The 24,361-nt window shown below is 39.3% G+C and overlaps 1 protein-coding gene across 2 annotated transcripts in view; it reads right to left on the bottom strand.

The window, feature by feature from the left end:
- The window catches only part of micu1 (mitochondrial calcium uptake 1), a 74,995-nt gene that overhangs the window by 6,000 nt on the left and 44,634 nt on the right, over positions 1 to 24,361 (bottom strand). For both annotated transcript variants that reach the window (XM_074675735.1, XM_074675736.1), the window contains 5 exons: positions 19,479 to 19,593; positions 13,062 to 13,144; positions 12,260 to 12,460; positions 7,015 to 7,152; positions 3,638 to 3,746 (listed from right to left, as the gene is read on the bottom strand). In XM_074675735.1, coding sequence (XP_074531836.1) covers positions 3,638 to 3,746; positions 7,015 to 7,152; positions 12,260 to 12,460; positions 13,062 to 13,144; positions 19,479 to 19,593 — 646 coding nt within the window. The remainder of the gene's footprint in view (positions 1 to 3,637; positions 3,747 to 7,014; positions 7,153 to 12,259; positions 12,461 to 13,061; positions 13,145 to 19,478; positions 19,594 to 24,361) is intronic.

Raw genomic sequence — 24,361 nt, 5'->3', positions numbered from 1 at the left:
GAAGGGCTGAATCCCTGCAATAAATGAAGAAACAATTGACTCATCAAACAGTTGCCATATCATAAAAGCTACAGGTCCTCGCTGCTAGTGCTGCTTCCACATTTAACTGCTCCTCTTTGTTAGCGTCCGACAGAGCTAACGGAGGATGAATGTGTAAGGAAGGAGAAGAGAATAAGACTAATTCAGGGACTGATCTGACACCCAGTAATTGGGCCACTTGAATGATCATCACAAACAAATTCCTCAGCGAAAGAAAGCAGCGTCAGTTGGAAACTCTGAGTCATAATCCATCAGATTTAAACCCTGGTTATTATACTATATGTGGCTTTTCTGCACAAGCCATTAAGTTTATTTGCAGACAGTAATGACATCTTTTTATAGGATTGCACAGTAAACAATGCAAACATTTAATCCATCATAGATTTTTATTATTGATAGCAGCTTCATAATTGGCTGGCTTCAGTTTTGCTGCTTTGCTGCGATTGTGTTTCTGGTCTCTTCACATTAAAGATGCTACGAGGAGGATCTGTTTAATTGGACTGCCTCGCCATCTTCTGGCCCGGAGTCTCACACACACTATTGTTTGTTTTGGGGTAAAATGGAGATCAGATCAAAACAGTATTTCTTTGTTCAAGACAACTTTTTACGCACCTAAGTGAGGTTATTATTAGTACAGTTACGTAGCGCTACACAACGCTAACGTTACACAAGCAAACACTGTAGTAGCTATATGTAGTGCTATCGGCAGCCCGGTGCTCCGGTGTATCTATAGGCTCATGTGACAACAAGTAAACATTGTCAGCTTGTATGTAGTTTGTATGTAGTTGAATAGCTGTCTACATTTAGCGCAGCTTAGCCTGTTTTTTTTTTAATTTAATTTTGTTTTATTGTATGTTATTATTTTTAATCTGCTCTTTAATTGAATTTTAATGGTTTTCTTCTAAAGGTAAAATATTATAGTTTTAAAAACAATTTCAAGTCAATCGATTTAGAAATTTGATGTCCCCAAATCTTGTATGTGGTGTTTTTTTGTCCCCAAAAAAACAGTATGATCATTAATTCCGGCCTGCTGAAAATTTCCTCCATTTCTCAGCAATATATATATATATATATATATATATATATATATATATATATATATATATATTATATATATATATATATATATATATATATATATATATATATATATATATATATATATATATATATATATATATATATATATATATATATTTTTTTAACATATTTCTGTCAGTCAACCATATAAAAGTGGATTTTGTGTCCTGCCAGTCATCTACCAATCAGAGCTAACGTAACCTCACTCTTCATTTTATTGATAGACTCTCAAGTTTGAACAGACCACTGCAGAATAACTGCTGACTGTGGGTTGGAGGCAACATTAGCACAAACAGTTTAGCTCTTCTAGCCTTTAGCTCGTGCTCTATCTCTCTCCTGTTTATCTTCCTTTTTTTGTCTGACAGTTAGGCTCCAGTGTCCACCATCACTACAAAATTAATCACTGATGTTAAGGAAAACTATCCTCTGTCCTTGAATCTGGCTTCAGTTTTTCATTATTAGCATAGAAACTTTGATTTTCCTCGCTGTAGCTCCTAAAGTAGCTTTTTTATTTCTACACAACTAGATCAACAGCTTCCACCACTCCACACAGTGAGGTTAATCCTCCAAAAACACAACAACTGTCCTGTCCCTCTCCAGGGTTGCACACACAGTTATCTGTAATCTCTAGGCAGGAGGAGGATTGTCTGGTGCAACCTTTGTATTATTTAGTTAAGCTCTTTTCTCAGACGAAGAGGTTCACTCTTTTGTTTGCATTCTCATCTTCAGAGAGACGAGTCCCGCTCTTTGTTTATCGTATTGATTTCCGTTTTGTTTGGCACAACCATCTGGCCCTGATCTCCTCCACTCTTTGAGAACCTTTCTCTTATTTTGAGTGTAAAAATACAATCTTCTCTCCTCACTCAACTCTACTCTTGCTCCATAATTCTTTGGTTGATGTGTTTCCACTGTTTGAAAGTTTGAGATCAATAAAGTGCATCTCACTATTATCTTCTCCATTTCGAAGTAGAAGTACAGCTATCTAAAGGATTACGCTTTATCTTCTTTGAAAGATTTGAAAATGGGATTTAACCCTTTGATGCACAAGCCTACATGCATGCATGGACTGCAGCAGCCTGCAGCTATAAGAGGGAAAGAGCAACCCAGGAGCTGATGGTCAGACCACGGGTCTACAGCCTGTGGCTACGGAGCCTCATGCAGCTCTTTGACTCCTTTGCAGTGGCTCCTTGTAGCTTGAAAAAAATATTCCTGATAAAAAGAATTGTTATTTTTTTTACAGAGGATATTGATGATTTAAGACACTGACACAAATTATAAGTATGTATAAAGATTTTGTTTAACTTTTGAGATTTTGGAAAATTTTTTGAAATTATTATTTTTTTAAATTTTTTCAAAGTAAGAAAAAATTGCAAATTACAACATTTGAACTTTTGCATGTTTTTAAAAATAATTTAAAATCCACTTTTTTTAAAGCTTCTGCAAATTCTTAAATTTTTGGGCAAAATTAAGCAAAATTTTGAAATTACAATTTTTTGATTTTTGGCAAATTTTGCACATTTAAAAAATAAATCAACTTGATGAAATTTCATAAATTTTGCAAATACATGAAATTTATGATATTGCCATTTTTCTTTTTTCAATTTTTGCAAATTTATGTAAAAAAGGGAAACATTTTATGATTTGCTAAACACAAAAATAAAAGTGACTGAATTAATTTTATTTTTTGTTTAAAATTGTTGTTTTTTTAATTCAGAAAAAAATTACAAATTGCATTTTTTTAATTCTGCATTTTTTTCAAATTATTTTAATTCCATTCTTAATTTCGCAAGTTTGAAATTGTGACAATTTTTGCAAATTAGGGCGTATTTTTGAATTTTTTTTTTTCAAAAATTTTCAAATTTTTTTAATTTACTTTTTTTTAAAAAAATTCAATGATTGAAATTTCAGCATTTTTATTTATTTGTCAAATTTATTAAATGACATTTTTTTCTTTTTTTATATTTGCAAATTTATTAAAAATCAAAAAGTTAGACATCAATTATACCATTTTTTAAATGCAAACATTTTCTCATTAAGATTATTTGTTGCTAGACTCTTACTGTGTGAAAAATATTAACACTTTTTTTTCTTCATTGTGAAGATAAAGTAGATTTTGTGGTTCCTGAATGACTTAAATCCAGCTGAGCTGAGGAAAAATGTCTCCTATGAAAGTGAAGGTTGCAGACCCCAGGGTCAGTCCCTCCCTGCCTCGCTCCCCCTCTCCCTCCTCCAGTGATGATGCTGCATGTGTCACTGGGCATTACTAGCCTGTAATGTCCATTAGGAGAAAGTCTGTCATGTGTGCATGTTCTTGTTTTCATGCTCTCGCTTCCAGGCCTGGAGGAAAAACAGATAGATGAAGGGACAGGCAGCTGAATCAGGCAAAATGAGCTGTGGGAGGCAGATCAGGCTGGCTGAGCGTTAACAGCTCGGAGAGACGGAGCGTGGAAGTGACAATAGTTGAGTCTAAGAGGAGAGTAATTAGTAAGAGGGAGAGTAAGTCAGAGGAGGTGTGTACCTTTGTCGATGGAGGCTCCGGCCATGTGGTAGAAGCTCAGAGCTGTGTCCACGTCGTTCACGTTCTTCAGAAAAGTAAAAAAGTTCTCCACTTCTTCGAACGTGATGCCCTGCACGAGAACACAAACATATCTTTAGAGATGACTCAGAGCGAGGAAACCCTTTGACAAATCACCAACAAATCATTCCTGCAGCTTTACCTAAGCTATCAGAGCGCCGGCATCCTGTGAAAAATCAGCCAAATATTTCTCATGACAGGAGCTGCGGCTGCACAATGCCATGTTGGACCAAGCTCAGCAGTGTGACACAAATGACAGAAGCACCAGACACACACACACACACACACACGGGCGAAGAAACACACACATATGTGCACGTGTACACACATTAACGGATGCACAGCTGCCACAGTGCTGATGAGCTCATTTGCAAAGAAAAGCGAGCAGCTGGTGCGAGGCAGTAAATAACTCGTTTTCTCATTTACAGTAGAGGAGACGCCAGCGCTGAGCGATGGATAGTTGGGGAGAGAAAGAGGGGATAAACAGTGGAGGAGGGTTAGAGAGATGGAGGAGGGGGTGGGGGGGTTGGTTGCTGCAGTTTAATTCCTAAGAGGGACACAATCCTGGCAGCACCCCGCCTCGTCTTTCTCTGGCGCCTCAGAGGAACAGCGGCGCTCTTAAGTTTTATTTCTCGTGCTAATTGCTCGATTTAAGCATCAAACCGGTTTTATAAACGCCCGTTCTGACATCTGTGCTGCTCTCAGATTTATGAATGTGGTACCTGTCTTTAAGGCAGATGGAAACACACAGCATGGGGCCCACGCTCCTGCAACTACTCAAAGAGAAGTTATTCATGGGCGAAGCTTTATTAAGCCCAATAATGGGTTCGTTAAAGTGAGGAAAAACCAGCGTGAAGCATTTTTAACAGTCCATCTTCAAGATGGTTCTTTCTATTGGGAGTTTGAAATTTAAAGGTACATACAGCAATCTTTAAGTTACATTTAACACCTTTAATAACTTAATTTACACCATCACAACACTCAGAGAGCTCAGATCTCCACCAAGCATTTTGTGATTGTCACCAACACTTTAGTCCGACTTTAATGTTATACTCCCTTTCAGCAGACCGTCTGCTACAATGTGGTGTTAGTTGCAGGTTTGTATGATAATCTGTTTCCTGACAGTGTTAAAATTATGATGATACAGTAAATATTACATATTCCAGATCTTAGTATCAAGAATATTGCCAGGATCTGGATCATACTTTTACATCTGTCAGAAATTATGGTGACCATGTCTTGTTTTGTTTTGCAAAGCAATCCGTCCACTTATGGTGGAGTTATATACACATATGATGAAAACGTCCCTATCTCACAATGATAAAGAATCCTTTAAATAAGTCCTGGATCCAGACGGTGATCCAGATCACCTCCAAAATTGAATCACTCCTTCCCTATCCCGTTTTGAACATTTCCTGAAAATTTCACTAGGATCTGTTTGTTACTTTTTGAGTTATGTTGCTCACAGACAAACAAACAGACAAACTCTCCCAAAAACATAACCTCCTTGGCAGAGTTAATTAGTGAACTTTCTACAAAAATAAAACAAACAACATAAAATGTGCAATTAAGAGATGGTTCGAGCACACACATTCACAGTGAGGCTGAGTGCACCCCTCAGTGTCCGTGCTGCAACACCTTCCCTTCGTGCCAGCCTTTCCCCTCCCACATGTGCAAGTCTGACTTCTATATTTTCAACAATTAAGTATGGTGTGCCACAGGGGTCTGTTCTTGGGCCTGGAGAGAAATCTCTCCAGCAGCAGCGGGGAGGAGAATACCAAAGTTGAAGAGCCATCACTGCTCTGTTTTTGGCTGTAAACAGCCACTTAGTTCCATGCTCAAGCTTCCCATCTCTGAAGAAGACAAGACTAAGTGTCTAAAGTTCATTTATCAAGGAAATGTTCCAGCTACACTCAGTAAAACTGTGCATGTGTGTGCTAGTCACTTCACAGTCGACTGCTTGTCCAGCTTTGGACAGTCCAACAGAGGGCTAGCTAATAGACTGGTCCTGAATCCAGGCGCATAACCAACCATCCTCCAACAAACCTGGGACCCTGGAAATGTGAGTATTTTAAATGCTGTGTGCTGTGGAGCAGATGGAAGAGCTTTACCTCAGTGCCCCCCCTGTCTCTGTGTTAGCTTCAGGCTGCTAACTTTAGCTGCGGTTAGCCTGTTGTTTTAGCCTGTAATGTTACGGTAAACGAGCTTCTCTGTTTTCTAAACATTGTGCACTCGGAGCTCGTGGCGCCGCTCTCAGTGACGTGGAAGAGCGGGGCGGTATCAGCGGTGGCTCATTTACATATGAAGGCCACGCCCACTAAATCCGAGCGTTCTGAACAGAGGGGCTATGAGAGCCTGGAAACAATGCTGCTCTGCTTGATTTATTGGCTTTTTGGACCAAAACATGTTACTGCCATTTCATGAAGACATCAATGATCCAGATTAAACTGCAGAAAAGGAGCAGAATATGGGACCTTTACGACGATACCCAACTGTACTTTTTAGTTAAACCCTCAGTACAGGGTATTCTGAGTGTGCTGTTAAACTTTCTAAATAATGTTAAAGGCTGGATGTCAACATTTTTCTACAGTTAAATGATAGAAAAAAACTGACATCCTTGTCATTGGCTTCCAGGACAAGATTAATGACCTATTTTTCAGAAAATTATACCCCTAAAATCCTGTTAAACACTTTTAATGGACTTAAATTTGGCACTTCTGATTTAAGGCCCAGCGGTCCGTACTTGGACTACAGGGACTTATGGGCTGCTGTGGCTCAGAGGCAGAGCAGGATCCCCTTCTTATCCTGGCGTCTACATATAAGAGAGTCCTTGGGCACAAAGCTGGACCTCCAAATTTCTCCTAAAGGTAAAGCCATCACTGTGTGAGGTTGCTGCACACTTTCCACCTTGCTCAAGGAAATCATGAACAGTGCTGCTTGGTTTCAGTGAGCTAGAGCGCCTAAAGAAGAACTGGTTAAAGAAAGTAAAGTGTGAAACATGGCGTCATGGACACAACGATGGGAAAGAGTTTTAAAGGAGACATAGAGAGACTTCTTTGGCGTCCACCGAGCACTGGCTGTTCTGTGTTTGGTCACCTCAAACAGAGATAAAAGGAGGTAGAGGAGTTTAAGTGTCACTCAGGTGGATAAAGCCAGGCTCTGAATGTTCTGTCCTCCCCTGGTGGTGTATTATCTCTCATCCTTTCTCACAATGTTCCAGAATAATCTCCTTCTCCCTCAGGCACACGCCGTCTGTCCAGAAACTCCACATATGGCCCAATTAGTTCAAACACTCAGAGAAGAGCACCACCAATGTGTACCTGTGCATCCTTGAACATTTTCTTCAAGCCCTTCTGCATCTGCTTGAGCTTGCGGGACTGGACTCCGCTGTAGGCCAGCAGCATCCCGCCGAACTGTCGCTCACTGATTCTGCCGTTCATGGGATCGTTCCTCTCGAACTGGAGGAGGAAGAGAGAAACGGGAAGAAGATTGAGAGCTGTGCAGAGAGACAAACAAATTACCAAGCAGAGGAGGACATGTGGTGTCAGGATCCTGGGTGAATCATGCTTGGAGTGTTAGTGACATAAAAACCTGTATGTGCCTTTTTTTGTTTACAATGTTCCTGGGCTGCATGGCTTTACAGCGGCGAGCCTCTGCTGTGTCAGGTCAATCCAGTCAATTTATGTCTGAGGCTTCTCCAACAGCAAACACCTCCCCCCCCTCTGCGCTCTGAACAAGGAGACTGTTCAAAATGTTAATTTGCTGCGGTTCATGACTCCGCTGGAACAGCCTGGAGCTCAGATTTCAGGGGTGACCCCACCATCCACGCACCACGCGGAGGAGCAACTTTTAGGAAGGTGAAGTCACATTAAACCTGCGATAACTGATTTATCCTCCTGGCTTTCAGGGCGCGGAGGAAACAAGCTGTGAAGACACATTAACATTTGACATCTTTAAGTTGATGCAGTGTCTTTGTGAGCAAAATGCTGCTTAAATGCTGCACTGTGTTCACCCACACACAGAGGAACCAGACATAACCATACGTTGGGGAGGAGGTGGAGCTGGGCTAATAAGATTTCACACATATTTAAACCCTGAAAGGTGAGTTAATTCTTCTGCAGAGGCACATTTAGTAAAAAAAAGCCAGATTCAGGTGATAGATCAAAATTAATGACAAGTTTTTATCACCACACATATTGGGGCCCAAGCCCAAAAACAGGTGCAAACTCCCTCTTGAAACCGGCTTGAGATGAACACAAATGCACCTTGCCACAAAATTCAGTCATGGTTAAAAAATGTATAAATCCAGTGTTTTTGTGCCAAACCTTGCTCCAGTGCGCCCCCTACTGACTCAAAACTGCAGCTGCTCTGGCTACTTTAAAGGTCCCATATTGTGCAAAAATCACTTTATCAAGTCTTGTAGTGAAATTTGTGGGTCTTTGTCTTTCCTCCCAGCCCACAAAATGTGATATTTAATGACAAAACCTGTTCTTAGTAGAGCTTGTGAATGTAAAATCCTGACCTAAAACGAGCTGTTTGGAATTTCCAGGGTTTGCAGATGTCAGCGATTCTCTTTTTTGACCAATCAGGAGCAAGTCAGACCTGATTGGTCCACCGGAGCAGATACCCCCGAACCCCCTCCTGCCCACTCCCCTGGAGGAGAATGCTGAAGTTGAAGAGCCATCACTGCTCTGTTTTGGCTGTAAACAGCCACTTAGTTCCATGCTCAAGCTTCCCATCTCTGAAGAAGACAGACTAAGTGTCTAGAGTTCATTTATCAGGAAATGTTCCAGCTACACTCAGTAAAACTGTGCATGTGTGTGCTCGTCACTTCACGGCCGACTGCTTTTCCAACTTTGGACAGTCCAACAGAGGGCTAGCCAATAGACTGGTCCTGAATCCAGGCGCATTACCAACCATCCTCCAACAAACCTGGGACCCTGGAAATGTGAGTATTTTAAATGCTGTGTGCTGTGGAGCAGATGGAGGAGCTTTTCCTCAGTGTCCCCCCTGTCTCTGTGTTAGCTTCAGGATGCTAACTTTAGCTGCGGTTAGCCTGTTGTTTTAGCCTGTGATGTTACGGTAAACAAGCCTCTATGTTTTCTAAACATTGTGCACTCGGAGCTCGTGGTGCCGCTCTCAGTGACGTGGAAGAGCGGGGCGGTATCAGCGGTGACTCATTTACGATGAGAGCCTGGAAACAATGCTGCTGTGCTTGATTAATTGGCTTTTTGGACCAAAACATGTTACTGCCATTTCATGAAGACATCAATGATCCATATTAAACTGCAGAAAAGGAGCAGGATATTGATTTCCCTGAGCAACTTTTCCAGCAAAAGTCCGCATTTGTCTATAATGTGCGGGTCAAGATCTACCTGGGAAGCTTCAAAGAGCGATCAGTCGATCGCGATCTACTAGCTAGTGACCTCTGATTTGTAGGGCACATACTTTAACAAACTAGTTCTAGGTTTTTAATCAGATCAACTCAAAACTTGCTATGTGTGTACAGCACACAATGGTGTTAAAAGTTATCAAAGGATTTTTAGTCACTCAGTGGGTGTGGCCACAAACGGCCGCCAAAGTTTACGACTTTTTCATCAAAATGCAAGCCTTAATAGCTCTTAGCCTCAGTGCATCTATATACTTCTTTACTGATTAAAGTACAGTGCCCTTCCTGTTCCCTGAAAAGGAATTCATATTTTTTACTGTGTAATGAAAGTCACATCCCTTTTTTTTAACATTTTCTTTTCAAATCTGCTCTGAAATGTCTTCCAGGCCTTCATAAACCATCACCTATCAGGTCATGTCCTCTACTTAAAAGGTGCATCTATGGCGCCGCCTCAAACTCTGATATCTCCTCATGGACCATGAAGTCGCTGTAACTCTTTCATATAAGGTCCAATCTGCTTCAAATTTCACCTCCAATGTTTTCTTAAATGTATGAAAATAAAAATCTATGTTTGTATCCTTGAAACGCTGTTAGGATATCAGACAAACAAAAAAAACGAATCAGGGAGTATGAGTGAGAAGAGTTCAGTATCCTGCACAGAACAGCAACAGCTGGTGAAACATGGCCCAAGGCGAGCTAACGCAGCAAACACAGAGAAGTGAAGGAGAAGAGGAGAGGGTAAGGCTTTGAGAACTTGATTGGATTACACGTTTGCCTCAACCTTATCTGAGCTGTTATGGTTTCCCCTCTCTGAGCAATAAGGTATCATTAAATCCTGACAGATAGCGCTGTCTTTCTGGTGAACGCTTCAACTCAATGCTATTCTTAGAGCTTCATATGGAGGGCACGCATCACGCCTCAGACGCTACACGCCTATTAAAAAGATTACAGCAACAGCATGGACAACCACGCTGATCAGCTGCTGTTACTGTACAGATGGAGGAGGGATGCAGCGTCACAGAGGAGGTTTCTTCCTCCTTACTTCTCCCTGACACATGGATGGTTTTTGATTTATTCAGACAAAATGCGTCTGTGAGGTAAAGTATCATGAAGCTGTCAATCTCAGCCAAATTTAAAGTTCCTGTTGGTTTGTCACTGTTAACAGTCCTTTAGCAGCTCAAACTAAGATAAAAGAGATGAAGTCTTCAAACAGATTGTTAAAGAGATAGTGCTTAGATTAAATTCCCATTAACAGTCATAGAAAGTCTTGTTTGTGACAGTGCCACATTAGAAGGTGTATGCGTGTGTGTGTCGGGAAAAAGGAAGAGAATTAGGGTGACAAGTCTTAACGAGGAGTTTGTTTGCTGCCGTTTTGTGGTAAGTGATATTTTTTTTTCCTGTAATAGGAAGGAAGTTATATACGGATACGGCGTAGCTGGGAGGGGGAGATCCATGGAGCGCTGCGTGAACTTGGAGTGTGTCGTGACAGAAAACTTCTGCAGCAACTTATACACAGAGATTGAAGTAAAAAAAAGTGTGGTCTTGCCAAAAGTAGAATGTTCAAAGAAAATTTAAAGTGCTATGTATTAAAGTGAATGAGCATGCGTGGGAAGTTGCCGTTTCATGGCTGGATCTCCACCTCGCAGGATACGGTTAGATTAATTGAGGGATTTTGTTTTTTGAAAGTCTAATTGTTTCCCGTCAGATTCTGTGTTTTCTATCAAGCTGGACCAGGGGAACGATCAGCACTTGGACTCTGGATTACTTTTGTGTTTTTATTTCCTTTCTGGGATTTACGGGGTGCAGGACTTAACCCTAACAATGGATCGCAGCGGTGTCGAGGATCCTTGAAGCTGCGGGGACGGTTAAAAGAGGGAAAAGACCTATTAACCATCTTTTTTTGTGTTTCATTTGGTGACTTATTTGTGTTAATTTTGAAGTGGAAAATGTTTGGATGAAATGAGGAATTTGTTAGCAACTAAACTTTTTGTTTAGCTTCAAGGTGCTAAGTGCATTTTGAGACAAGTTACGTTGTCTGACTCCTCCTAAGATCTGATTTCATTAAAAAAAAGTTGAAAGTAGTTTTAAGCACATTGCCATTGTATTTTTATCGTTGAATCTGAATTACAAGTCGTCAAGACATCTAAAGAAGAAACCCTAAAGAGTTTTAAACGGCGACGGAGTTGAGTCGTTCGTTACATGTTGGACTTACTTCTCAGGCCAAAAAGCCTGACCTGCCGATACCCAATTTAATTTTTTTAAACTGACAGCTTATACCGTCAATCTTCCAATCTTATTTTATTGAAAATCATTGAACAATACCTGTGAAATAATAAAATCTTTAAGTTTTAACTTAAACAACCAATAAAGTGTCCTGACTTTTAGGTCTCAGAGCAAAAAGCAACAATGGCTGGCTGTCAAACCTTCCTGGAGGGATATAAGATCAGTTTCATATGAAAGGACGGGTCAATCACAGATCCCTGATCACCCATCAACCAAAATTAAGGAAATCGTCACCATGTGCATGTCTACCTGAAACTGAATCACCAAAAAACTGCCATCATCTCCTAAAGCTTCAGTCGTTTTGAGTGCATCTGTTTACAGAAGCTTGGTACAGGCTAAAACATCGCCATAAAGAGTTAGAGCATTGTTAGACCACAGATTGTGATGGTCCCAGAAACATCAAAACAAGTGGTCATGCTGGCGCTAACAGCGCTCTGGGAGGAGTGAGCAGCAGAGGCCAGTGAGCAGTAAAAAAGGGATCTCTGTTAAGGAGCATGCTCAGTGTGTGCTCTTTTGAAATGTGTGGTTTGGACTTTGCAGGAAAGTCACTGTGCAGGGTCTGCAGGAGGGCACGGAAAAGACAATCCACGAGCAGAGCTTCAAAGGCGGCAGAAGAAGCTTCAGCATGGTGGAGGATCAGGAAAGACAGGCTGGGGTCTGAGGTTTCTTACAGACAGGTCGAGCATTGATCACTGCAGGCCAGGCAGCCAGACTGAGGGGGTGTGAAGTGTCACTAATGATGTGTCCAAGTGCATTGGAAAACTGAGTGTGAACATGCCAAGTTTGACAGTTTTCAGCATTATTTTATCAACTTCAGGCTAGTAAGAATTTAAATTCCCATTCACAAATCTACAAACTGTGTTCCTCTTTTCTTCTCTTCTCTCGTTAATTACCTCCAGTTTGAGCACATCGTGCTGCAGTTTCCTCTGAAACTCCAGAAAGCTGCCGATTGTGAGTTTTCCTTTCCGGTCTTCTCCAAAGAAGTACGTGGTGAGTGCAGAGCTGCAGCCGGCCGTCTTCAGGGTGTTTCCCGTGGTGGAGCGGTCACGGTGTCTCATCCCCATGCTGGTCTGAGAACGGATGATGCTCTGGACCTGAGGATGAAGAGCAAACCAAGGAAAGGCAATGACAGGGATGAAATTTAAGTAAATCTGGCTAAAGCACTGTTACACAGAGAGATCATTCAGTAAATTAACACTAAACTCTCCTCATCAATTGGGCTTGAATATTAATTAAACATTGTTCCATGACACAACTACATAACACTTCAAACATAGATATATTGAAATATACCCTAAAGCACGGTAATTAAACTGCTCTACATCACAAAAAAAGGGAATAAAAATTATTTGAAATAATGATTAAAACTACAAATTAAGCTCCAGCATTACCTCAATAAAGCGCTAGATTAAAAAGATAGTTTCTTTTGCTAACTTCACAAACTTAAGTCCACAAACTTGCTCATATATCTCAGCATGTCGAGACAGCAGAGAGGAAATGTCACCATGTAGCTCAGTAATGCAGAGACTTTGCTTTATTGCCTGTCAGTGTGTGTTACAGGTTACCCTAATGCAATCAGGAGCTCCTGTAGATATTAAAGCACAGTCCAAACACACTTAACGTTGTGTTTTCTTTATTATGTTCATAAGGTGGAGGGTTATTATGTGATGGATGTGTTCCTGTTTGTGGTCTAACCTGCTCAAACTCTTCCAGATCCACCTCTCCATCTCCGTTCAGATCAAACATCTTGAAGGCGATCTCAAAGTTCCTCTGAGGAGCTGGAGACAAGAAAAGATCAGAAATAAGTACAACATCATACGAGCTCCTGGCAACAGTTCAAGAGTTGATAACTCAAATATTACGTTTGTTTGATACAGGATATTATTGAGGATTTTCATTGACTCATTTGCCGTAGTTTCATAAAGCTCCAAAAATATTATTGAAATAAGGATTTTTTGTTTTTCTTACAGAGGGTATTGATGATTAAAGGCACTGACACTAAATAAAATCATGGTTTAACATCATGTTGAAATAAATATGCATCAACTCTTGCAACCAAGTTTTGATTTTTTTAAAGTTTTTTTTCTTTTTTTATCACTGTAGAAAAAAAAATCCAAATTTAAAAAAATGATTTTGAAAATTTTTGCAATTTTTGCAAATTTCAAAGTTTTTTGAATTTCTGAAAAACTGCAAGAGGGACTCCTTGTAGCTTTAAAAATATCATTGAAATAATCATTGATTAGAGGGTACTGATGATTAAAAACAACATTTTTGCTTGAACTTAAAATGCATTACCTCTTGCAAAAAAGCTTTCAAATCTTTTTCAAACTTTACACATTTTTTGACATTTTTTCAACTGTAAAAAAAATATATTTTTTTTAAGATTTTGCAAATTATTGCAATTTTTTGCAAATTCCAAAGTTTTGTGGATTTCTGCCAATTTTAGAAATCACATCTTTTTTTCTTAAAATGTATGACATTTTGGCGCATTTTTGAAATTATTGTCACTTTTGCACTTTTTTTTTTTGAGAAATTTTGCAAATTTTTGAAATTTCAAAATTTTGAATAATTTTGCAACTAATTGAAATATATATATTTTTCAAACGTATGAAGCAAAAGAACATTACAAATAACAATTCAGAGCCAACAAATCGTTACTCTGGACAAAAGGGTCTGCTAAATGAGACTGTGGGATTTTCTCTCACGTTAGCTAAAGTTAGCCTAATGCTAGCTTCTAGCTGCATTGTTCATCATGTCTCTGTTTGTTGGGAATTCATTGGCCTGTTTTGTTCTAGCTTTTGTTCTTTGGTGATTGTACATCATTTTAAGCTGTTGCCCAAAGGGTTCTGGTGAAGCTAAGGCTAGCTTCATTAGCTTAGCTTCATTAGCTTATCTGTAATAGCCGAGATAACAAAGATTGTCAAACGTCGTGCTGAATGATTCAGTGTAAATCCTGTAGCTCCAAACTAACAGAGACACACTCTTGGTAAAGATGATAAAAAGGAGGTTTTATTTTTGTCATAACCAATGCCAATCCACTATTTTTTTTATCACTTTTACACTGGGATCTGTACATTTTATCTTGTAACTGAAGCTTTTTATCCACCTTCTCACCCATAATTCATGTATCCCTATTAGTGATGACCCGTACTTGGTTAAGTCTTTCTCCATGTCCTCTTTGTAGCTGTTAACTTCTCCCAAAACAACTCTGTCAGAGGTCTTAAAAGTTTAACTGACTCTTCAAAGGATTCATTCTGTGTATGTGCAGTAAATATGAGCTACACTGAGGCATGGCATGCCCTTCCATGTTCTATTTTTGTAGCTGTGTTAAATGGATTGAAACCAACCATAAGGCATCTTGCCCTGTCTCCTTAAAAATGACTTGTCCTTGAAAACATCCCTGGAGACTTCCCATATGAATGGATTATAATAAATGGTCGAGCTAAGCTGGGGATAAAAGTTTACTAGAGTCAGAGCTTCATTTTCATCACCACAAACTCTGACACATTCAGAACGGAGCAGTAATGTGAAAATTGACTCCCTGCATCCACTGCAGATGCTAGATCCATCTCAGACAAAATGATTCTGAGGAAAACAACAGCCCTGAGGCGCACAGCGTCGACGGCGAACATTATCAACTTCCAGTTTCAAAACTGTCAAATATGCAGAATGTACTGACACAAAATAAGGCTAAACCGACGGGAAACTCCCTAGAGCGGGAAGGAAAACAACATACAGGTGTAAAGCATGCAGTAACCCCAAGTGGCCACAAGAGGTTGGCACCAAAAATGAGCCAATCCCAATAGACTACCATTTCAGGATACTGAACATGGCGCATTGCTTTGCTCCAATTCAGGGGCAAAAATGATACATTTGTAACCGTTGTCACTTGGTTTTGTTTGGGTTCAATGCAAAAGTTTCTTGCGGCCCAAAGTTGTAAAAAATTGCCACGTGTGATCGATTTTTTTCTCTAATTGGTCAGAAATCATACCCAGAAAGCGTGGAGTTTCCTTATCTTCATTGATTCATTCATTCATGCTTTTACCCGCTTTCCACGAGGAACAATAGCCATGGAGCATCAACCACGTGTGTGGCTAATTAGCGTTATAGTGTTTATATGGCTAACAGTGTGCGCTACATGATCAACGTATGTAGTCTTTAAGAGTCCTGACCGTGTTAGGGCACTTGGATAAGACACTTTATTTCTTTACTGCTCCACGCGAGCCCACGACTCATTTTCTTCAGTTCTTTAACCTTCTTTTCTTCTGCTGCTGCTGTTGATTCTTCTACTCCTTCTTCTTCTACTGTTTTGACTGTACAGTTGTCAACCATGTCAAAAATATGGCTCCTTCCCTCAATATTGTCGGTATCCAGCAGTCTCCTGTTTTATTTTGTTAACTCTTGTCTCCCGTCTCTTTCAGTTCCTGTCAACCTTCTTCTTAATCTTAATATGTTGCACCTGTGTCTTGTTATTTTCACTCCACCTTTCCTTCTTATACCCAGGTCTTCCTTCACCTCTCTGCCAGATTTTCACTTTTCTCTTGACCGATACATCCAGCCTTTGGTTGTCTTGCTCCTCCTGTTTTGGCCCTTTTCTGAGTTTGCCCGTTGGATTTGTTACCTTTGCCTCCGTAGACTGATCACCTGTGTCCCTGAAAAATACAGCTTGGTGGACAATTTGTTGTGCTTACAGACCCCAAGAAGTCCAATAAAGTTTGGCTGTAAATATCAGACGACTGAGAGTTTGAAGCGCTCCTTAAAACACACCTCTTTGCTGTGGCTTTTTATACCAGTTGAGAGGGACTAGGGATGGGTAACGAATTAGGTACTTTCATAGATACCAACCGAATTCGGTAAGAGTTCATGTAAAATAAAAGGCACCATGTTTAGGTACCTAAGCACATCCTTGTGACTGTGAGGGCCTGAAAGAGTAGGCAAATTTCCATGCTGGACATGAACACAGCATTGTAAGGTTAAATATTAAAGAACAAATATGTTAGATTGAAAAAATAAATATTCTAATTTAAGAAATTGATATTTTTTACCACATGAGCACAAAAAGTACAGGAAATTGGTACCGTTGAGTACCAGTACTAATTGGCAGGTACCGTGCATCAGTATCGTATCGTTTCAGATGTGAATGGTACCCATCCCTAAGCAAGACATCCAACTTTTTATTTTGCTTTTGTTTATTTTGGCTTTTATTCCTGCTATTTATTGTGTTTTTTTTTTTACCTTATACTGTTTTAAATTATTTTTATCAACTATTTGTTTTTATTGAACGTGTTTTTAAGGTTGTACAGCGCTTTGGTCAACTGCAGTTGTTTTTTGACTTGACTTATTATTTCATTTATGTATAAGCACAGTGAGCACAGCTGTTTCTGTTCATGCTCACTGTAAGTGGCTCAACGTTTTCTCAGTTTGTCTCACAATGACTTTTTTAACTAATTTCCCCCCAGGATAAAATAAATATTTCTGATTCTGATTGTGGTCGTCATGTGCGTTTTAGTCTGTTGGCTTTTCCTGCCGATAGGTTGGCAGGCTTTTCTCTAATGAATTAAAAACATTGTTCAGCTGCCACCACCAACAAAAGCTCATTCTGTTGGACGCACAATGGTCAACCTACCCAAGCATGAGCTACAGGTGTCGACTGTATTTTTTAGATAACTTGTTTTTCCCCGACCAGTCGACCCTTTCTGCACTCTCACCAAAACATTTCTGACAAACTGTTGAGTGAAATCACAGCAGCAACATCCACTGTTTCTTCTCCTGACTCCTCACTTCCAGTCTGTGTCATTATTTTGCGCCCCCTGTGGTCAAAGAGAGTCTCAGGACCGCCTTTCTGATGTGTTTCTATGTGTAACTTGTGGTTTCTGTTAAAAACCTCCCCACCGCTTTCTTTTATGAGTCAAAATGTGTCACTCATTGAGGATCTCTGCTGTGGGAAAGTAAACAAAGGCTGTTTTGGGAACATGTTACTCACTTCCTCTGACACCTACCCAGCATTAAAAATAAGTATAAATCAATAGAAATCCTACCACTCGAGGTTCTGTTTGCTAAAGCAGCTCGTAGAAAAATATCAATATTAATTTCAGTGTTTCATAACCTGCAAACACTTCTCACAGGAGCTTTACACTGCAAAAACTGAAATCTTATCAAGTTTTTTGTCTTATTTTTGGTAAAACTTGTCTTTTCTACTCAATATGAGCCACATTCAACTGATCAGTCCAGGAAAATGTCTTGTTTAAAGACAAAAACAAGGTCTGAATTGCTATAACAAGTTAAAAAAACCTCTTCTAATGGAGCAAAAAAAAAATTGCTTTAAACTAGAAAAGTGTCTTGACTAGGGCTGTCACTTAACGGGTAAACTAGATTAATTAATTACATCGCAAATTAATGGGTTATAGAAATTAACATCGTTCCAGAGCATCTTGAACGATCTTTCAAGACCAAAATAATCTTGTTTTCTCTGACTATGTAAACACCAAAACTACCTAAGAAGAGTGGAGTCTCTTTTTTATGTTTCTCTTCTTGATTTTGATCCAAAAAACAGACAAAACGTAATTTTTGATCATGTTCATCTCAGGCGCTCCACCCTTTGATCCTCCGTCGTCTTTTCTCACGATGGCGCTCTTTCTCTCTGAATCTTGGCGACACATCCTCAGTTGGAGCTGTGAGCTGCCTGAACTTTTCTGACTTGCAGTGTCTCACTATGTCTCCGTCATCTCACATCTTCTCCTCCTATCCATGCTGAGCTCTCATCCAAAGAGTGCACCACTCTCACCCACAGTAGTTTATGAGCAGGATTTTGACTGACAAGCTCCGCTAGACCCTGCCTCCCCCGGCTGAAAACATAATTTACTTCTATAGACGCAGTTAACGGTTGCAATCAAATTGCACTGCAAAAACTGAAAACTTATCAATTGTCTTATAACACTTGATATGAGTCACATTCGCCTGGTCAGTCCAAAAATATTGTTTCATGTTGTTTTAAGACACAATGAGGTCTGAATTGCTCGTAAAAAGTAAGAAAAATCTGGCAATGGAATGAAAAAAAAATTGACCGAAAATTGAAACTACAAAAATGTCTCAATACAAGTAACTTTCCTCTTGTTCCACTGGCAGATTTTTTAATTCGTTACAGCAATTAAGACCTCATTTTTTGCTTAAAATAAGACGTTTTTCTGGACTGGTCAGGTGAATGTGGCTCAATTTAAGTCTAAAATAACATTTTCTACCAAAAAAAAAGACAAAAACACTTGATAAGATTGCAGTTTTTTTTGCAGTGTGATGTGTATTGACTTGAATGGCAGTGAACACTGGGATGGGTACCTTTCACATTTGAAACAATACCGTACCGGTACCCGGTACCTGGCTATCGGTACCAGCAATGGTACCAATTTTTGGTACTTTTTTGTGTTTATGTGGTAAAAAAATATCAATTTGTTTAATAATAAATCATATTTTTTTCAATTTAACTTATTGATTCTTTAATATATAACCTTGTAATGATGTGTTCATGTCCAGCAAGGAAAATCCCCTACTTTTCCGCTCCCTCACAGTCACAAGGATGCATTTAGGAACCTAAACATGGTATCGTTTCGTTGTATATGAATCAGTACTTGATACTTTTGACAAAATTTGGTCGGTGCCTATAAAAGTAACTAATTTGGTAACCATCCCTAATGAACACAGACATTTTAATATTGGTCAGTTTAAAAAAATGTGGATTAATAAATCTTCTTTTTTTGTGTATTCATTTAATAAGTCATGCTCTACAATTTTGTAATGTCTTAGAATTCAAATTCTTTATTTGGGGACCTTAAGCACATATGAGATTAAAATGCGATTAATTCGATTAATTAATTACAAATCCTGTAATTAATTACGTTTTTTTATTAATCGCCTGGCAGCAATTGTTATAAGCAATGCAGACCTCATTTTTGTCTTTAAATAATTTGAAACAACACATTTTTCTGGACTGGTCAGGTGAATGTGGCTCATATCAAGTAAAAAAAGTCATTTTTTTATGGAAAATGAGACAAAAACACTCGATAAGATTCCATTTTTTTGCAGTGAACCTACTCGAGAACAGCTGAGCTAAGCACTTACTTGACAGCACGGTGGTGAGGAAGATGTAGTCGGAGAAGGAGATGAGGCCACACTCTCCCAGAGTGAAGAAGATGCTGTCTTCATCTGCAAACTTCTCCCTTTCCTGCGCGATCTTCTGCTCATCCAGGCCCAGACAGAAAGAGAAAGACGCTTCAGCAAAAACACTTTCACAGCCATTACACTGAGGCTGTGTGTGTGTGAGTGTGTAAGCAGGTGTGCGCGGGTCTGAGAGTGAACCTCAAACACAGAAAAATACACACATACTTTCACACAAACACACACACTGATAATTAATCAGGACGATGGACAGGTTGTATCACGATACGTTTCATGCAAATGCTGCATACACATGAAGCCGTTCAGGCAGGTGAGAGTGAAAGGACGAACAGTTAGTCTGAGGTCAAAACACGTCAGTCACAAGAGGTTGTACTCACAGCGTTAAAGTTACAAAAAGAGAGGAAACATCATGAAAGACTGAAGCACAAACACACACACCATTGATTAACCATGTGTGTAACACGACCCAAACATATCGATCATTAGAGCAAAGTGACTGTAACTCTCTTTTATACACACACACACTCACACACACACAGTTAACAGGAAGTTTTCCAGTCAGCATGTGTATACTCACAGCATTGCATGAAAACAGAGACTACATCACATGCACACTACACAGTCGGTAATAAGACTTGAAAACAGTGTCCACCAAACAGTAGACAGAGACAGAGCATGCCTTAGCGGGGAAGGGAGGTGGGAGAGGGGCGGGGCCACACTGAGCCCGTGTGGAGTTACCTCCGTCTGTAAGGGGTCCAATTCAGAGGAGGAATGAGGAGAAATAACAATTAGAGAGCAGCATGGCCTCTGCTGTCTGTAGCAGGGCCCTGAACAACAAAAACAAGCATGTGCATTCATATTTTCACACACACACACGCGCCCACACAGAGAAACATCTTGCTCAAAACAAGATAATTGGGGGATTCCACTCAAGCTAAGAATTCAGATACGTCCTGCTGTCTCTGCAGTCTGTGATTAAGGCTGGTACGCATGAGCGCCGCCTGCTAATAGTGGGAATAATCAGGCGTTACTTTGTGCGTCTCCAGAATAGAAAATGATGCATCAGTAGCTCAAAGAAAGACTTCACTGTAATTAACCAAATGTCTGTCGTCGTATAAAAGACGTGGATGTAGCCATTTGTTTTTTTTATCCCTTCTTCAAAACCTAAAATCCATGGGGTTTACTTATCAATTTTACTGAATATTAATGTCAAGCTTGAACTATTTTTACAGTTGGCTGATATTTCTCTTTCATTTAAAACAGAAAGTTAACAGCTTCCATCATTTATCTAGCTAAAAACGCAAATCCTGTGTCAAAATTTGCAGTTTTGTGCTGTACGAAAAGGACTTTGTATAAGAAATGCTTAATTGTTTATCAATGAAAATGTCTTTTCCAACAAAAAATAATTATAAAAAAAAAAAAAAGGTATCGGCACAAATTGGTATCTGCAGGTCAGGCTTTTTAAAGATCGGTGATCGGCCAGAAAATTGTGATCGGTGCACCCCTAGTCTGTATGTTTATATGATGTATGAGTGTCTGATATGTAAATACATGAGTACATATGAGACTGCATGTGTATGTTAGTGCAAATAACTTACTATTAACCTACCAATGTCAGTTAAGTTATGCTACTACTTTTTCACTTAATGTTTTTTTTCTTTCTTTTTATTTTCTTTTTATCTTCTTGGATTTCTTATTGTTTTTTTATTTTTTCCCATGTTTCCTTTTTTTCTGGGTGTGGGGGGGTGGGGTGGGGTTTAAAAAGGAAAACCATAAAAGTCATCTCATCACTGATATTGTATCAGGAGAAACATTTCTGTTGTCTTGTATTTCATTTTATTGGAAATAAAAATCACTAAATGTAGAGTTGTAGAGACAGGTTTCTCTCTTCTTGTCCTGTCAGCTGGTTACTGGGATTTTTGAAACATAATTCTTTAAATTTTCGTCTAAACTGTGAAATAAATGATGAGGGACATTTCTAGGGAGCGTAGTCTGACAGAGAAATGTTAAATAACTCTAAATTCAGTTTAATATGGATTTATGTTGAAGAATAGTCACAACTTTTGTTCATAACACAGTCGACAAAATGAAGAGTTCCTTTGCAAAAACAGATAAACGCCATTTTGGAAAAAAATGAGCTGATGCATGTGATTTACTCTTTGTATTGCATTGTTTACAGAGCTGAAATCCATTTTGGTGCAATGCAGATATCTCCTGTTGGAAACCGGATCAAAGCTCATGTTTTGTTGCAGAAACCGCTATACGCCACAGCTGTTTCTTTTAAAAACGTTTCTTTTTTAAAACGGAGTTATCTGCTTTTGCAAATGAACTCTTCAAATAATGCACCATGTTTTTTATTAATTAAATATTTAAGAATCCATTGGAAGTTAAGTTCACCAATTGATGAATTTGGTAGAATTATGAAGTTAAAAAGCAGAGATTTTTTCAGTTTTTTTGTTTACCTTCTATCTCAGTCTTGGTTTTACGGTTCTTGAAGTGACTGTTTCCGACTGTGGACACGTATTGTTATGCCTCCTTTATAACTCTTTACTATCCAATCTAAAAAAATGTTTCCCAGATGAAACATAGTGTAAAACGTGGGGTCATTTCTGAAAAACTTGGTCGTAATCTCTTTTCGTCATCAGCACTATCGCCCCCTGCTGGCCCTTAAGGGTAATGCAGAGATAAGGTTTGTGCGTTGCATTGGCTGCACAGTTAAACTCAAAAGGCTACATCCATTTCTCTTACACAGAATAGGGATTTTTGGTGATTTTCACAAAGAGACTGTACGTAAAAACTCGTCCCTTATCCTTTTTTAAAAAATAAAGACATATCTGATACCAAAACTTGGTGGAATCCCCCTTCGACAAAGCAGCAAAACAGGACATAATTCTGTAAAATCTCCCATGAACCGACTCCCTCCTCATTCAGAAACACATTTCTCTTTCCAATTCAACTCCATCCTTGTTTTTGCATGTCAGAGATTAAAATATGAGAAATAGTTTCCAGTATGAGGGGAGAAGGGAGTGGGAGAAAGAGGAGAGGTAAGAGAGAAAAGTTATTTTTGCAGCAACAAGATGGAGAAAAAAGGTCAAATTTAGCCCTTGGTCCTTTCAGGTGTTTGCATACATTATGATTTAAGAGAAAGCTAGAAAAATAAAGAGTCAGAGAGAAGAGAAAGGGAGATGGGAGGTGAAAAAAGTAAAAGAGGTTGGTAAAGGCTCCGGAGAAGGAGCCACTGGACCTGAGGTGATCCAGGGTCGTAACACCAGTCCACAAAACACAGCAGTGTGTATATTACAACAGACTCTCCGCCAGATACACAACTACACACCAGAGAGCCATAACCACACTGTGCCTCATTATAATGATCAGAGCAGAGGCACAGAGCACATTAGGCGTAATAAGTCACTTTTTTCAGCCGTCTGAGTCAAGGTCAAAGACGCCCCCGCAGAACAGCCTCACTGACATTCAAGCCAAGACATCCAGGCGTAATGGCCAGAGAGTGGAACCAAAGAGCTGATAAAAGACGGCTTTATGTGTGCAGACCGGCCCGTAACCAGCAAACACAGAGCTTTCAGCAGCCTGCGCGGCAGTCAGAGGGATATATTACGCTTTCAGCATCCACACACATCACTGCCGAGCTGTCACTCACAGAAACAATATGCTATCACACAGAACATCTCTTCAACAAATTCATGATGTGACTCTGTTCTCTCCGGAGCAGACACAGAGGCAAACAGCTCCGTGTGTATCAAGCTGTGCTGCTAGTTCCACTGTGGATTTAAAGCATCATCTGTGGATTTGGTGGCTCTCTGTGAGATTATGTCCAATCTTCTGCTTTATCCTCCATCTTTCAGTCGCTAGAAAACCCAAAAGCTTCCCACTGAAGACAGAGCTGCTGGAGCCTGAAACAGAAGGTCATGGCTTCTGAATCCTCCACATGTTGTCGTGTTAAAAATACAAATTAAAAAAAATGATTTTTTGATTGACAATTTCAAAATCAAGATTCTTTGTCAAAAAATCTCTTTTTTTCAAGTTCAAATTCTTCAATTTAGTCTTTGTTTGTAAACTGGTTCGGGAAAAGGTTCCCACTTTTCTCCAGCAGAGGGCGAAATGTTTCTCTCTGACTCACGTGATGTGCATTATATGGGAAAATATGGCTCCTGATATAGTCTGCAGATGTTTCATCATCATTAACTTTTTCACATGGTCTGGTGTTAAAAATCGCAAAAATTGTAAATCAAAGAATTACAATTTAAATCAAATCGGCGACCCAAAAACCATAACAAAATCAAATTGCAAGAACAGCACATCATCCCAGACTGGGTAATGTCAAAAGTCTACAAATCGTTACAAGAAGAAAGAGGACAAAAAAAAAAAAAAAAAAATAGGAAAAAGAAGCCAACGTAAAGATATCTGAGGAGGACTGGCTACTGGCTAAACATTTGCAAGTCATCTTCTTCCACCACCAACTCTGGTGATGGAGAATATGTTAAGATATTTCATAATCCTATAGATTAAAGAATCCTAGATCAGTACACCTGAGCTTGGTTGCTGTTGGAGGATGTGTGGGCAGAAATCTGCTGGGCATTTTTATATTTTCTGGACCGGCCAGAGCTTTCACCATTTTGGAAAAATGTTACAGAAGAAGTAAAATTAATTACTGGCTCAGAAACTTTCTTTCTTTTACTTTTATGTATACAAGTTAAAGAAAGGAGACAGATACTTGATACTAGATTTGATTCTTTTACGATTTTTGGGGTGTTGATTCAATTTAAATTGCGATTCTTTAATATATTCTTTAACACCAGACCATGTGAAAA

The sequence above is a fragment of the Halichoeres trimaculatus genome, unplaced genomic scaffold (assembly GCF_033239565.1).
Source record: "Halichoeres trimaculatus isolate MK-OKI-2021-1 unplaced genomic scaffold, fHalTri1.1 fHalTri1_scaffold_8, whole genome shotgun sequence".
NCBI lineage: Eukaryota > Metazoa > Chordata > Actinopteri > Labriformes > Labridae > Halichoeres > Halichoeres trimaculatus.
Note: the sequence above shows the minus strand (reverse complement) of the source record. Positions and strands in the feature narration are given on the sequence as shown.